At 33.8% G+C, this 17,590-nt stretch overlaps 1 protein-coding gene across 4 annotated transcripts; it reads left to right on the forward strand.

Annotated features, from left to right (window-relative positions):
• The first annotated feature begins 1,740 nt into the window (after positions 1 to 1,740).
• Positions 1,741 to 16,228, forward strand: LOC130461103 (uncharacterized). Of its 4 annotated transcripts, XM_056829034.1 has the most exons (7): positions 1,780 to 1,921; positions 2,129 to 2,209; positions 3,500 to 3,630; positions 4,156 to 4,224; positions 5,867 to 5,938; positions 12,353 to 12,425; positions 15,969 to 16,206. In XM_056829034.1, the coding sequence occupies exons 1-7, from the start codon at positions 1,880 to 1,882 to the stop codon at positions 15,993 to 15,995; spliced, it is 495 nt and encodes a 164-aa protein (XP_056685012.1). In that variant the 5' UTR covers positions 1,780 to 1,879; the 3' UTR covers positions 15,996 to 16,206. The 4 variants fall into 4 exon arrangements, with proteins under 4 accessions (XP_056685013.1, XP_056685014.1, XP_056685015.1 ...); XM_056829035.1 differs by lacking the exon at positions 4,156 to 4,224 and having other exon boundaries at positions 1,741 to 1,921; positions 15,969 to 16,228; XM_056829036.1 differs by lacking the exon at positions 5,867 to 5,938 and having other exon boundaries at positions 1,751 to 1,921; positions 15,969 to 16,228.
• Positions 16,229 to 17,590: the final 1,362 nt, after the last annotated feature.

Raw genomic sequence — 17,590 nt, forward strand, 5'->3', positions numbered from 1 at the left:
TATACATTTTATAATTTATTATTAAAAAGTAGAATAAACATACAATCCTTTCGACTATCAAAAAAAAAAGTATACATAACACCCCCTTGCAAAAAGATGTAATATTGTAGGAGAGAGTAAAAATAAGGAGCAAGGTAAAATTACTTCATCAGTCATTTGAAGAAGATATTATTATGAGACACATGTGAGAGGATGATGGTTGCTGGCTTTGTGGTAGCTGGGAGATTTTTACTGGTGATTGTGTGGGCTATTAAGAGTGTAGCTCATTCGGTCGTTGGTGGACCGGAATGAGACTTTTGTCGCCGATGGTGGGGATTTTGATTGCAGTTGGGTTGGTTAGAATATTTTTGTTGATGGTGTAAATTAAATTCGTGATAGTTGGGTAAGATTTCTATCTTGGTGGTTGGAAGTGGCGGGTTAGGAAGGTAGATGATTCTGGTGGATGTGGTCGTTGGATCGAGAGGTTGTGGAATAATGTGAGTGACATGATCAAGGTGGCCTTAGAGTAGAGGAGAAGAAGAGACGGGGTGGGGAGGAAGTTTGGCGGTAAGAAAAGGTAAAGGGAATGACACAAAATTTGACTAATAAACAACCCATAAATAGGGGAATCTACTCAATTGATTCACTTATCTTTCTTGAAAACTTTAAAACAAGCGCTCCTTAATTTATGTCTACATGCCAACAACTATATAAATAGTAAATGGAGAAAAACAAGAATATATTTAGGAGGAGTCGAGGAGATCATTAAAGGAAATAATGAAAATATGTGAAAAATAACTCTATACTACGAGAGAAAAAAAATCTATGTACTACGGAGTATTATTTACATATACACTTAGTCAACAATATGGAAAGTCGAATAAAACATCATTCTTTATGAGGGATATATAACATCTTTTAAACAAAGAAAATATGAAAACTCATTAAATAAAAGGAATATTGGTTCTAATAATCCAACCTATTTGTAAAATCAGACAAAATATATTTATAGAAAGTCACATCTTGAATAACTATATGAAAATTAGTACCATTTCAAGTAAATATTTATTTCATAAAAATCAACTAACATCCATAAAATTATACAATATCGCTATTGTAATCATTCTTATAAGCGTACTTCAAACTAGCTAAATACAGTAAATCAAAACTGAAATGATATACCTAAAAAAGTCAATTGATAACAACTTTTTGATAAGCTACTTTATTAGAATATATATGACATTTTGTCTTAGGCGTCTAGCAACATTTCAATTATCTAGCATCATTAAAAAAATATTTCATAATTACTCCTTATTTATGTTATTACTATTATGATGTACAAAGGAAGTGTTTTTAAAAATCTAATGCACCATTGTATTTGTTTCTTAATTTATAGAAATCCCGTGCATTAGCACGGGCCCATACTAGTGTATTAATAATTCAAAAACGACCATTATACACAAACAAAGAAAGTTAACTAAAAATGTATAATATATAAATAAATGGTCAAGGTCTTGGTTGTTGGTCATAGAAAAATGTGAAACATTATTAAACTTTCTATAACAATATATAAAACTTAGCAAAAATGACAAAGAAAAAAAAGGAAAGCAATATTTGATTTTGGCAATAAATTGAACTACCTAGTCAATAATATGCTGGACATATACAGGATGAATTATGAGCTTCAATATCTCATATATTTTAATATTCTTATGAGTTTGAAAAGGATATATATGAATGAAACAAAAAACTCAAGAAAATCCTTATTAATGGAGGCCTCAATATAAATACAAATACAAATACAAATACAAATACAATTAGGAAGGCAAAGACAGTTGAAGAGTTTTAGTGAAGCATACTTAACATAATTTATTTTACTAAAGAAGCTTTTTGGGTGGGCATGGACGTAAGGGGGTGGTACGTTTGTTACATTCGATATCAGGTAATTAAATTCATTATGTTTTAATTTCATCTCAAATTGATGAGGAAATCACAAGTTTCATGATGTAAACTGTTGGAGTTGTTGTAACAAACTTCCTTAAATTGATCAGGAAATCACAATTGTTTTCATATTGTATTATCATTTATCATTGAATTATGTTGTTTTTGTATAATTTATTTCCTAATTTTTTGGATCTCTTCTCTCAAGTGTTGGAGTCCAAGTATGGCCGTCTCAAAAGAAGCTCTTATTCGAACTATGAATACTATCGTCAGTGATCTCGAACAAGAAGTACAAATCTTGCTCTTTTTATCTATCTTTTTCATTCATTTTACTATTTCCATATTTTTCAGCTATATACTTCCAAGTATTACATAATTAGTTTATTTTTGTTCGTTATTATGTACTCATGATTGTTACTGGAAATTTAAACAAAACTACTTCATACTTCATACTTCATACTTCATACTTCGTTTTTTTTTTTTGTTGGTGAGAACTGAAAAGTATTACAATGAATACAAAACCTTACAACCCCATCTCGAAAGATTTCACTAATAACTATTCCAAATTTATTGTAAAATACTCTAAGTTTGATTTTTATTTATATTTATTTCCGTTGTTGCTTTGACAAAAATTATTATCATATTTACTTAAAAGGAAATTTGTTTAATTATTTCACACATGTTACATACCCGCTCCGATCCCTACATTACATGATGTTAAACTCACTTATTATACTATTAGCAATGGTGCATACTCTTCACCTTTAGAAAAATATGTTTAAACTCTAATAAATTCAAATAAGTTGCAATCAAGTCTTATAAGTTGCATTACCTTAAAAAAAAAAGGTCTTATAAGTTCCATATAAATCATATAAGTTGACTTCTCAAGTTTACTTTCTCTAGCAATAAAGTCCAATAAGTCCAAACAAATCCACTTAGGTTAATCACGTTTAACCATGTGCAATAAGTTTAAACATGTTTAGATTTCATCCATTGAAGATAATGTACCTTAAATATATAGAGTAAAAAAGTAAGACATATATAGTTAAAGATTAAAGGACGTAAGGAAAAATAGATAAGGTAAGAGATTGTGATTGAAAATGTGAAAAACATTGCGGAAAATTGAAGATAGATGGTAAAATATGTTTGTCAAAAAATAATAAAAGTACAAGTGAACTCCCTAGAATGGAAAGTTAGTACTCCCTCTATCTCTATTTGTTTGTCCCGTATTCTATTTTAGTTTGTTCTTTAAATATTGCCTCATTTTCTTATATAGTAATAGATTCCCTCCATTTACCTTATTTAGATGCACTTATAAAAATTGAAAAGACAATATTACCCTCATTTCCTTGCAATATTTGGCTCAAGCTTTAATAAAAACAAATTTTTCTTATAAGGCAAACAAATAGGGAGGGATGGAGTATAACCTTAAGGAACGAAATGCGATGTATGTACATAGCGTACTCTTTGTATCCAAAATTGTTTACCAAATTTAGTTATCGGCACACTTTATTTATTTATTAATTTGTCCATTTTATTTTATATTTAATAAAAAAAAATCTGGTTTGTGTTGTTGCAGGGTTTAATTGACAATTATTTTAGGATGTGCGAGGACTTAAAGGATGTGAATGGTCCTTACTACTTTGCAAATCTACTTGTGACATTCATTGCTGACACACAAAATGCAATATTGGAATTGACAAGATTGCTGTATGTTTCCTTACGTACTCAAATACTCCATTAGTTATATACTCCACTTCTGAGGAAACATATTTGAATTAATTAATTCACACTCCCTTTCTATTTCCATCTGTGTCATTTAGAATCTTGTCCAATTTCCCATGCAATATTTAAGTGTAATTTTTTTTTTTTTTTAAAAATGATAATTTGAAATTATACATCAAGAAGAAGTAAAACATGATCCCACATAAAAGTGGTATTTAAATATATTAATTGACAAAGTACTAAATTTCATTTTCACTAGGTTTTCAAAGACTCTAAATGGGACACACACAAAACGAAAGGAGTAGAATTATTTCTTGTGCATTAAGCTTTATACTTTTTACACGAAGTACTCCGTACTACTTAAGAAAATTTGATTTAAAATTAAAAAGGAACTTGTAGTACATATAAGGATGTACACTATAGTGCTAAAGGAACTTGTAGTACATTTAAGAATGTGCTCTAAATAGTGCTAAATTTCTAAATATCTAACTTATGGTTATTCATATGTAGGGAGCAGACACCCGTTAATTATCACGATCTGGATCAACTCGCTATCAAACTTAGAGGCAAAACGTCATGGTATTTGATTTATACTCCGTACTATGTATGTTTGTGAAAATAATTTTTGTGAATTTATTACTCGGTTGAAACATTTGAAAAAATATAAATACGATTTAAAGAAATTTTTAATTGAACATGAATGTGCAATGGTATAGAAAAAAACGAATTCAATAATTATATATACTTTAGTACTCCCTCCGTTTTTTTTGTTCTTCCTATTTGGAATCTTTTTGTGAGATAAAAAAAGTCAAATCAGAGAGAACATTTAGAGACAACGATGGTGAAGGTGAGAGAGTATATCGGAATATCTACGCCATTTTTGTAACTAAAGATAACGATTTCCACGAGAAGTTTGTCGCCACTTCCTCTAGTATATTGCTTCCATTTTTATCAGACAATTCAAGAATCACTAGAATAAAAAATACCTCAATTAAAATATCTGTATTTTTTTTGATACTTTAAATTTTAGAATTTGAATTCCTAAAATTTTCCAGACATTATATTTGAAATTGAATTCCTGAATTTCAATTTATGGAATTGAAATCTAGAATTTCAAATGAATTTAAGGTTTTCAAACACTACCTAAAATATTTGAATTCTTGAGAACAAAGATCCTAGCTGGAACACTCCAAAAAATCTCCTACAATGACTTAATGGTGTAGGGTTACTCTATATTTCTATCTCATACACTCTCTTTCATTTCTTTGCATTTTTGTATGAAAAAGTAATCACTAAGTTAGCCCCTATGATATAACTAATCTAACTCGTCCTTTTAGGATATGGAAGAATGCAAGTAATTAAACCACTAAAGCATAGATAAATTTTGATGCATTTAAACTAGCTCCTTTAAGGCTTCTAAAAAGATTCTAGATAACAAATGACAAATCCCACAGCGGAGTTACCATTTAAGTGAAGGGATTCACCGATTTGTTTTTACAAATAGGACAAACAAACAAACAAATTGACAAAACAAACTAAATAAACTAAACGAAAACTAAAAAGAGAGAATTTCGAGCTACCTTTTTCAGTTATAGAAACTTTAAACTTTTAGAAGACTTTGCACCCTCCCCATGCATTGAAACACGATGCTTAACTAGAAGTAAAAACTTTCAAGAGTGCGTAAGAAGAAGAATTCTAGAAAACCTGCATCCAATTACCATATATGCATATGCAGGCGTAGAACACAAGCCTTCGATTCCACATCAAGTGAAGATTCTAGGAAACAAGCTTGAATTGAAGAAAATTAAAGGATTGAGGATGTTGAAAAACCCAACTGATCGACTCCGGCCTCGTTAGAAGACTAGATTAGGAAAATATCCAACAAAAAATGCTTGAAAAGAGGAGTGAAGAGCTCAAAGCTAAGCATTCCCCACCCTCCACATCGAAAAGGTCCGAGAATGTCTACTTGGCAAATGAACAACATTGATGAACCGAAAACGTAAACTGTCCACCAAAACATGAAAACGTACCAAAAAAAAATGGAGAAATGGACTTGAACTGAATATCATTACGGACAACCCAAATCAACCACTAATGGTCAAAGTAGTGTATTGAAGACCGCTAATAATGAAAAAATGAGAAATTTAATGGAACTAAGAGATTATTATATTATATTTTTGTTCATTAATAAAAAGTAACGTTTTTTTCCTTCTTAATGCAGCATTGGTGCTTGTGCTTTAGCGCGTGCATGGCTTAACCTCCGTGAAGGCACACAAAACGAAAATAAGGCAAGGTGTGAATACAACATTTTTATGATTTTATCACATGTCTTTTTGATGAAATTCTTTTAATTTTATGATTTTGTATTAAAAAACAAAAAAAAATTAAATTAAAAATTACAGAACTTGCAAAATCCAAATAATAAAGAAACAAACTCAAACATTTTACAAGCAAAATAACCAAGTAAAATTATCAACAGTGGGCTATAAGGAGATCAAAGAATCTACACAATGAGGATTATCGGGCGAGGACTAGTGATCGTTGTCTGAATTTGTGCGAAATGGAATGCATGGTGTGAAATGGTTATACATATATAAAAATAATAATTTTTTATCCAAATAAATATAATGAAGTATATAGTTAAAAAAGAAGAAAATTTAAAAAAATTTACGAACTTAGATAGTTGCATTAAAAATGTTATTAGATTATTTTTATGGTGATGTATATTACTGCACCACCTATGCATCGCACGGGTATAAAACTAGTATGTGCTATAGATAAAGTTGTAGGAAGTAGTACTGCAAAATCCAAAAATGGTTAAGGAAATGTTGGCCGAATATTTGATGTGTGTATGAAAAGTTGTGACATGTTAAAGAATAATGTCTTAGAAATCAAATTCGCCCCGACTATGCATGGTACAATCGGAAATAACGATGCCTCCCAAGATTTAACACAACAATCCTCTGAAATGCGCACTCAACTAAGGAGGATGTTGGAATTTATAACAATGCTTAGAAGATAAGAGAAGAGAAGAAAGGAGAAATATAATTTTTGGTGTATTTTCAAAATTGCTAGATTGTGAGAAACTCCTTGAATTGGGTTATGTTCCTTTAATTTTTTTTGGGATTATAATATGAGTCCTAATAGAATTAGGGATACTAATATGACTAGAAGTCAAATATACATCAAATATCATAAGAGATTAAATCCTAACCGATTTCTATCTCTATCACACCCCCGCAGTCATCGCGAGAGGAGGTCGTACATTAAGACTAGATCTAAAATCCAAAAACAATTGTCGAGGCCTTCAGTGAAAATGTCTGCAAACTGATACCATGAAGTTATGTGCAATACCCGTACCTGACCCAACACCATTTTCTCGCGAACAAAATGGATGTCCATCTCCACAGGTTTGGTGCACTGATGTTGGACGGGGTTGCTGGATAAATAAATAGCACTAACATTTTCACAATAAACAATGGTGGCCTGACATAGAGGGAAATGTAACTCTAGAAGAAGGTTACGTAACCAACACACCTCTGCAACGACGTTTGTGACGCCTCTATATTCTGCCTCTGCACTTGATCTTGAAAGAGTAGGTTGACGCTTAGAAGGCCAAGAAATAAGATTGTCCCCTAAGAAAAAAAAATATCCTGAAGTCGGACATCGAGGGTCAGGACACCCACCTCAATTTTCATCAATATATGTAATCAAGCGCAAAGTAGATGTAGGATATAAGTGTAATCTGTGATCAATGGTGCCCTGAATATAATGAAGGATGCGCTTTAATGCATACAAATGAGGCGCCTGTGGACATGCATACAAAGGCACATTTGTTGCACCGCATAGGAAATATCAGGGCGAGTAAATGTAAGGTAACGTAAAGCACCTGCCAGATTGCAGTACTGAGTTGGGTCCGTCACAGGAGGACCAGAATCTGCAGCAAGCTTTGTATTTGTGTCAACAGGAGTGGCAGTAGGCTTACAAGTCCCATGCCTGCACGTTTCAAAATTTCATGTGCATAATTTTGATGAGAGAGAAGCATATAAGTAGGAGTACGAGAGACAAAATTTTCCAAAAAATAATTCAGAGGCCCAAAATCAGACATTGCAAGTTCGGTTTTCAAATGGAGATTAATTGGTCACGCAAAGCATCAGATGATGTGCACAACATAAAGTAATAAGTATGCTATATCACCACCATGCTTAAAATTAAACAAAGGTGTGTCACTTTTTGCAATGAAGAAACCAATCTGTAATAAAAATGTGCAAATTGTTGGTATCATGCACGGGGTGACTGTTTCAGGCCATATAGTGCCTTACGGAGAAAGCAGACATTATTGGGTGCCCGTCTTTCAACAAAACCTGGTGGTTGATGCATATAACTGTCTCCTGGAGATTACTATGTAAGAAAGAATTTTTTAACATCAAGTTGGTGAATAGACCAACGCCTTGTCATAGCAAGGCCCAAAATGGTGCGAATAGTTGCCGGTTTGACCACCGGGCTAAAAGTTTCATCACAATCAACTCCATTTCCCTATGACCTTCCATCACAAATAAGTCCAGCTTTGCGCCGTAGAAGGTCACCTGTATCATTTTCTTTATGAGAAAAAATCCACATGCAATTAACAATATTCACTCCCGTAGGCGGAAGTACCAATTCCTATGTCCCAGTATTAATTAAATTACCATATTCATCTTGCATTGCCGCATTCCAGTTATGGTCAGTCAAGGCTAGTTTATGGCTTTTCGGAATGGGGGAGCAGGTCAACGTGGGACCTGTAGGTTGAACGGTGAGGCCATATTTCAGATTTGGTTTAAAAATTCCATGTTGGCTCCTAGTGATCCTTAGGGATGGTGGGGCTGGTCTCGTTGGGGTAATTAGGTGAAACCCACGAAGGGGAGGTGGGGTGTACCGCTGCTGGGCCATGGATGGGGTCTGTTGGGCCAGGCGACATGGTATGGGAGTGAGTGGGACGCGCTAGTCACTGCTTGGTGAGGGAGCAGTGTGCGTCTGGGTGTGTGTCAGGGAGTTGGGCCGTGCTGTCCACTGTCTAGTGTGGTGCGCTGATGGGCCGTGTGGGGGAGATGGGGATATGTGTTTGGCTGGGGCTGGGGTTTGCAAGGAGGGAGATACCCCAGAAGCAGCAAGCTGGTCGTGATGGAGCCGCGAGTTAGGCGTGGAGTATTTCTTAGGCCCACAACCCGACCGCGGAGCAGGAAACCCCCCACTATCCAGAGGATGAGCGAGTAGGCCTCCGCTATTTGGGCCAGCCGACGCTTATTGGAGCCACATGTGAGAGAGAATTGGGCTGGGCTCTGGTGTGTCAAGGAAAGAGTAATAATAATTTTTAAATTGTCCTAAATTCCGGAAAGGGATGGAATGCTCATCAAAAGTGACATGGCGGGAGATAATAATTTTCATAGACGAGAGATCTAAGCATTTATACCCCATATAGTTCGTAGGATAACCTAAAAATACACATGGAGTGGACCGAGGTGCAATCTTGTGTGGTGTCGTGGCCGATAGATTAGGAAAACATAGACACCTAAAAATACTAATGTGCTCATAAGAGGGGATTTTATGAAATAAAACTTTAGTGGGAGTTTTATTAGCTAGTTTTTTAGTGGGTAAGATATTAATTAAATACATTGTCATTTCTAACGAGTCTACCCAATATGATGGAGGGAGGGAAACATAGAAAAGAAGGGTGCGGGACATGTTATTTAAGGTCTTAATCGTGCGTTCTACCATTCCATTTCGGGAAGAGGTGTGAGGATAAGAAAATCTAAAGACCATACCATTTTTGACACAAAACAATTTAAACGGGTCATTATCAAATTCCCTCCCATGGTCACATTGAAAGGATTTAACAGGACGTTCAAATTGAGTGAGAACATATTAACGAAAATTCAAGAATGATTGAGTGAGAACATGATTAACAAAAGCATAATTTAAATCAAATAATAAAATATTAAGGAATGAAGTAATACCGAATTGAAGAAAGAATGGAGGAATTGAAAGTTTGCAACTTGAATTGAATAATTAAAAGTGTTTGACAAAAGTTTGAGAGAAAAATAAAACTAAGTAGTCAATTAAAGTCTAGAAAAAAAAATAAGATCATATAAGGTCCTTAAACTCTAATATATATAGTATTCCTAAAAATTAAGGAAAATAACTCATTAAACTAAAAAACACAGGCAGGGTTGTCGTCGTCCGATCGGGCAATGGGCCGCCCGATCGGGCGAACGGCTTGTCAAAGTAGCAACCCCGTATCATTGAAACAGCAGCCGCACGATCGGGTGATATGCTCGACTGCACGATTCCCATCTTCAAAACGCCTATCTTCTTCGTTATTCGCCGAACGAGTGACCACTCGTTGTAAAGCTCCTGAAGTATAGAATTCAACCCGATTGGAATTACTGCATCTGGATTTGTAGAACTTGAGTTATGACTAAACTAGTAGACAACAATCATTTTTCTACTGCATTCATATTCGCCTTGCTTCAAAACTCTTCCAACTCAATGTTCGTGCTCTTAAAAGTACATCATATCTTGTAGTGGTTCAAATGCGTAGGAAATGCATTCAAATATGATAGCTCCTAAAATAATAAACCTGAAACTACAAACACACTACAAGGAGCACATTAGTACTAAAAATGGCTCCAAAGAGCACAATTAAGATCAATTATCAACGAGGGGCAGAGGTAGAAACTCTATACTCCCTCCGTTATAAATTAGTTGTTACACTTACCTTTGCACAAAGTTTTAGGTGATAAGTGGTTGTTTGGTTATCAATTGTTATTTTATTGAAAAAGTAGATGTGATAGAAGTTAGTGGGGTATTTTTTTAATTGAATGAGAGAGGGTGTGGGGACAAAAAACAATTTAGTGGGAAGAGAGAGACAACATAATAATTGTGGGATCATTCCTATTTTAGAAGTGTAACAACAAATCTGGGACGGACGATAAAGGAAAGTGTAACAACTAATCTGGGACGGAGGGAGTACAAACTAAGCATATCAGTTGCTGATTGTTCTCCCTTTTGCGGCAACGCCCTCCACCTCTTCCACGGCCACATAAACCACCACCTCTGCCGTAACCGTGGGCTGGCTGGGTCGGGCTGGGAAGGCGGTGCTTGTGGTTAGGCTATAAATACGGTAAGTGGCCTGCTATTGTTATGAGAGCGCCGTTCCTATTCAGCTAGGAGGCGATTACGGACATTCTCAAAGGTGGGTAGAGGATCTTTTTGTTGAATCATAGTATCCACGGTGTCAAAGTTTGTATTAACAAGACCTGCAATAAGACGTAAAAATAATTTTTATTCCGACATCGATTGGTCAACGTGAGCCAATTGATCCGCCAAAAATTTTAACTGTGTGCAATAAGAATTAATGTCAGTAAATTATTCAGATGCAATGTAGTAAATTGGTTATCAAGATAAACTGCCTTTGAATTTTTATTATCATGAAAAGTTTCTCTAAGCTTGTTCCATATATGTTGTGTTGTATCTCTGCGGCACATAATTGATTGTAGAAGATCATAAGAAATAGTACCATAAATCCATTATTTCACAATCGAGTCAAGACGGTTTCACATAGTGTCAGAAACATCAGTTGGCTTAGGAGTTTTTGGATCTATGTGATCTAGAACATTAAAAGCATGAGCATGACATTCAAATAATTCCACCAAGTTGGAGTATTGTACCTTTTCCCGATCAAGAGTGAGAGGAACCACGTTCTTTATATTGTTTACTCCTAAAGCGGGGTGAAACTTTCTTGGAATTGAGGTTGGATATTCTTCGGATGGAAGAACTCTAACTCAAGGAAAATTCAAATGGAGGGGGATCAATGACATCATCATCATTGGCCATTTAATTGGGTAATTTTCTCGTGGGAAATTACGTGTCTTTGTTAGAAGTCAAAGCTTTTTAGGTATCTATATATGTAGTGAGATTTATGTAGGAAATTACGTTGCTTTGGTATATTTGGGCACGTAATTAACAACAAATTAGGCGAAAGTGGTTGGATGTGGTGGCGGCTCAAAATCACCAAGATCAAAATAAAAATTTGTGGAAACTAGATCTATAACCTAAGCTATGATACCATGCTAGATTGTGAGAAACTCCTTGAATTGAAGTGTATTCCATTGATGAAATATATAGGGATTACAATATGAGTGCTAATATAATTAGGAACACTAATATGACTAGAAGTCTAATATACATCAAATATCCTAAGATATTAAATCCTAACATATTTCTATCTCTATCAAAAATGAACCCGAAACTCTGATTTTAAAGACAGAAATATTTTTAATTAACCAAAAGAGTAAATCAATGGGGCAATCAACCGGAAGTCGAAAATCAAGAAACCGTTTTCGAAAACCATGCGACAGTTACAAAACAATTGAGGTCGTGGATTGATCTTCGTAACGACCGTCAGTTTACGACTTGGCCCAGAAAGAGGCCCCACCACACCGCCCACATGTCACAAGAACACGCCGGATGGCGGAGGCAGAACGCGAGGGGGGATCCCCCCTTCTAGCCCAAACCACTAAATAATGAAAATTATGAAGAGGACATGTGGCATGCAATAACATCCAATTTAAAAAATTCATATAGATATATTGGAGTAGGACGTTTTCTAATTTATTTTTTATATTAATATTCATGTATTTATGTACATAATAAATTATTCAACTTACAGGTGCATATCATCCATGAATGAAGTACGACATGAGTTTGAAAGAATTCACGCCAGACTGGATGCAATTGTTCAAGTTAGTTTCTACTTCTATTTGAACTATATCATACTACTTGCACATGTATGCTATAAATATGCTTATGCTAGCATACTTTCTTTCATCGTCTGAATCAAACTTTTTAACAACACTTACTCCCACCGGTGAATTGGATAGCGAGGCCACATTCAATAAGGGGATTCTAGGTAGGAATTCGACCGTTAACTTACCTAACTTCAATAGTATAAAAGTTAATGACCACAACAACTAATTAAAGTTCCATTTATTTTAACATAAAACAAAATCAAAGGAAGATAACATGAGAATATATTTTCCCTTTATTTGTTTCCTTACAAGAAAATTTATAGAGAAAAAGTAAAGGAGGAAAAGTGACATGGAGAGGAGGAGAGAAAAAAATTTACAAACTTTTATATGAACTAGTTGTTGGATCGTGCGCGCTTGTCCCGCAAGATATTGGAATCTATTAGCAAAAATAACTGAGTAAATAGGTTGAATGATTAGATGAAGAGTAAATTATTCATCAAATGTTAAGTAAATATGTTATGGTTGCTAATAATACTTTGCAAACGAAAGAGTGTGATATTTCATTTGTTATATAAATATATCATCTACGCATACAAAGATAAATAAATTATTGAAAAGAACGTAAGTTGAAAAAAGGACAAAAGGGATCAGGTCATCAGATATAACGAAAAAGAAAGAAAAAGAAGAAATAAAATGAAATGAAATGTTAATGGTAGGATTTGAACCTTAGACGAAAGGAAACAAGCATTTAGAGCTTATAAAGGGAAGGTTTGGAAATTTTTCTCCTTACGAATAATGAATTTCAAGGAATCCTCACTCATATCACTACTAGTTTTATATGCACTCGATACGTGCGAGATTATATACAAACTAAGATTATACATGGAAATTTTAAAGAGTCATACAGTCTATGATCCAGTTTGTTGAGCGTGGCCTTCTATTTCGTTGTTGAATAACTTGTTGAACGACCAAGGAATTTTCTGTATGTGGATGAATTTCCGAAAGGCTTTGTTTAAGGAGCCAGTTCTGAATATTTACAAAGTCCAAGATGCAAATGTAAACTGTGTCAGGTGTCTTGATTATTTACAAAGTCAGTTGCCAAGCTGTTGAGGAAAATCAAACTGAAGGGCTAGATTTATTGAAATCAAAGACATGGTTTTGTTCTTTGTTATACCTTGTGTGAAGTAGCGTCTACAAAGTGATAATCCTCACAGAGCAAGGATGCAATATCTTTAAGAAGCCTCCGACCTTCTGGTTTGGAAGGTATCCTATAGTTCCTTTTTAGTGTTCCCTTTGTTGTAGGATGCCATTTGCTTACCAACTTCCGCTTGTCAGCAGCTTCTTTGTCTAAACAAATACAGAACAAAGGCACAATTATTCCCCTTGAATCTCGTGGAAAAGGAACAACTTCATATCAGATTACAAAATCTAAGCAAAATTTCTTAACATATCACATTGATGCCATTAGAAAGAAATATATTATCATGTTCCATAAACAACCTCTCGTCAACATGCAACAACGCTTGTGATTTTAGCTTTGATACAAACACGGTGATTACATAAACAAAGGTCCGGATAAAAGAAAACATCCTTTAAATAGCTAAACCACAATTGCACACTCTTATCCTGTCAAATGACATCAGTCAATATCTTTTCTACATATACCACTTTTAGAAAAATGCAGAAAACTTCAATTTGACAAAAACACATTATTTCAAAAACTATAACATCCTTTAAATAGCTAAACAGAAATTTCACACTCTAATTCTGTCAAATGACATCAGTCAAACAATCAGTATCCTTCCTACATATACTTCTTTCAGATAAATGCAAGAAAGTTCAATTTGACGAAAGCACATTGTTTCACAAACTCCAACATTCAAGTATAACATACCAAATTAATCATTCATTCCCAAAGTTAATTCAAAAGATGATAACTTTATACCAAAACTACATAAAATCCACACACCTTGATTCTTTTGGAACTTCTCCAACCAATTGGAGAACCCCAAATCAGCACCATCATCACTAATTCCAGCTTCCGAACCTGAAATGTTAAATCTCAATAAAATCTCAATAAACAACAAAAAGGCATAAAAATCCTCAAAAAAGACCTGGAAGTATAGGATTGGATTGAGATCCAGCTAAACTAGTCTGAAGAGCATAGAAAACATAAATTCTACCAGCCCACGAAATAGGGTTTTCAAGCAAAGAAGCACAATTTGAAGAAGTGTTATTGAACTTATTAAAAACCCACAAAATCATTCAGTAATTTAATTACTATTCTTATCAAATTTCCAACATTTCCAAATTAAACCTATGAAATCTATCAATTAAGCACACAAAATGCAAGAATCAAGAATACCCATTTACCAAGTTCTTAATTTAATAAACAGAATCAATCTTTACATTATATATTCACAAAATGTAGGCCAGAATTAGAATGGAAACCAAAAAACAGAACAATTAAAGATCATGAAAAATTACATGAATTCGCATGTGGGTTATGGAGATTTCACCAGGAAAATAACCTAAATTATAGATTCAAAGCTCAAAAACGCTATGGAACCCTAGAAAAATTCAATATTGAGAGTCGAAAAATACCTAGAAACACCACCCTAAAGATTAATTTCCACAATATATATATATAATCATCTTCTCTATTGACTGCCATAATAAACTCCCCAACTAAAACAATGGCACCATTCCTCTATGGCCCACCACAACTCTCAACCCCATCACCATCTTCCACCACCTCCGCCGTCATTACCACCCAATCTGGCGACCTATTCCTCGATCTCATGGTGGCGAATTTCAACACCCCTACTCCACCACCAACATTAATGGGCTTCACTAAAAACGGATCCGCCACCTTTCTCACCACCGAAAACCCGTGTCTTAAAATCGACCGTGCATGAATCGCCTGCACTGAGTATAAACAAACGAGGACTTTTTGTTGAACGTCTGAGGAGGCGAAAGCCATTGAAAGCAGAAGAGTTGGAGGTGATTTTGGAGAGAGAGATTCGAAGGAAGTTTCTTTTTTTCATTTTTGTTGGAGAGATAGATTTTTGCATAGCATGGAATACCAGTAATATGTAATTGTGAAGAGTTTGGGGTATTTTAGTCTTTTTGATTTGGGACACCAAAAGTGGGATTACCGAAAAACACTTAGCTCTTCACTTATATAATAGAGATTGATAAGCATAGCACTCAAAACACATGCATTTTAAAGGTTTGGGATAAATAATTTAATAATTATACTTATAGCCACTAAAACTTATTCCCATGAAATGTATCACGTAAAGTTATCATCAAAATTTTGAATAAACATCCAAAATGTAGTATCTTACAAAATAAAATTTTTATAGCGTACAAAATAGTTAATACAACTTTTTATTAGGTATTTTCTTGGAAAAACACAATTTTATTAGGTACATTTTATCAAATTTACCCTTTAATTCAACCTTTATTAATCTTAAAGGAGTATTTATTTATTATTTTTTCAAGTAAATAACTCATTTATATTTTTGAACACAGCTTGAAAGAGATATAGTTCGTTGGTAAACGTCATCAACAAACAATGGAGATCGATGTTGACTACTCTGGTTTTTGAAGAGGTTATTATGTAACAACATTGGCTTTTGAAGTGTGTTTTATTAATCCTGATTATTGGTCAAATAATTAAGTCATACTCCGTATATTGTTATACATTTTATTTGAAACCGTATGAGGTTAGCATTTGAATTTATTTTAGATAAAAATAACTATCATAGTATCATAGTATCATTGCAAATTAATTTACTAAACTATCTCATGAATGATTTACACACGAACTACAAGACACATTGGACCAAGTTTGTACGTTTAATACTCTAGGAAGGTCTGCCAATTTCAAAATTTTTTGACCCTAGTTTTAATTATCTCTATTCTATAAGGGAACACCTAAGGTTATTTTAGTAAATACACTTTTGGTGTCCCCATATAGAAAAGAATAACATGCCCTTACTAACCATAAATTATATTAACAATAAGTATTAAATACAATAAAAAGATAAAAGAAAATCAGTCAATAGCCACAATAAAAAAACTCCATAAAGGGGAAAAGTAAAAAATGAATAAGGAAAATTACAAAAAAAAAAAAACAACTTAATCACAGTAAATATTATGTATGCCCAACCACAAATTACGCCAATAATGAAACAACAAGTAACAACGGGCAAAAAGTCAAAAAAAAAAAAAAATTACCAAATACGTAGTACTTTATTACAGCTAACTTAACCCACCACAATCATGCCAGGAATTAAGAAAATGATTTTTTTACCAAATACTCCCTCCATTTCTTTTTGATGTATCCATTTCAGAAAGTGGAGAGTTTTTAAGAAAATTGGAATCTTGGTTTGTATTGGTATAAGTGTAATGATTGAGTGTAAGAAAAATGATTGTATGTAAGAGATTATAATAAAAAAAGAAGAGAGAAAATAATAAAGAAATAAGGTAAGAGAGGGGAGTGATAATGATGGGTGATAAAGGAGGTGAGAGAGTGGGTATATGGGGAAGGGAAAAGAATTAAATAATAGGGGTGGGGAAATTTAGGTGGGAATATGGGTAGAATCTTTAGGTATTTTGGTAATTAGATAGAAATGTAAGGGTATTTTAGGATCAAATGTATGTCCAAAAATAGAAACGGATACAACAAAAAGAAATGCTTAAAATGAAAACGGATACAACAAAAAGAAATGGAGGGAGTACTTAATTGCAGCAAACTAACCCACCGTAATGACACAAAAATAATAAAAGAAACAAAAAAGGGTTAAAAAGTCAATCAATTACCCCTTCATTTTCTCCTCCATAATGTATGTTTGTTAATGTTAAATTGCTAATAACTGGGGAAAGATGAAAAAATCTATTATTTCTCTCTATTTTAATTCATAACCCCTTTCTCTCCATTTTAATTCACAGCCCCTTACTTCTCTCCATTTTAATTTATTAAAAAAAATTGTTGCCGTCCAAATGGTGGAACGACGCTCAATGCTGCAGTCCAAATAATCCACTCAACGACATTCTTTCTCTACTCGCTATCAAAACTTAATTTCTGAATCCTTTTTTTCCAATTTCTCTAAGCAACACACTATTTATATGTTAATTTTCTTTACTTTAGT

The sequence above is a fragment of the Spinacia oleracea genome, chromosome 5 (genome assembly GCF_020520425.1).
Source record: "Spinacia oleracea cultivar Varoflay chromosome 5, BTI_SOV_V1, whole genome shotgun sequence".
Classification (NCBI taxonomy): domain Eukaryota; kingdom Viridiplantae; phylum Streptophyta; class Magnoliopsida; order Caryophyllales; family Amaranthaceae; genus Spinacia; species Spinacia oleracea.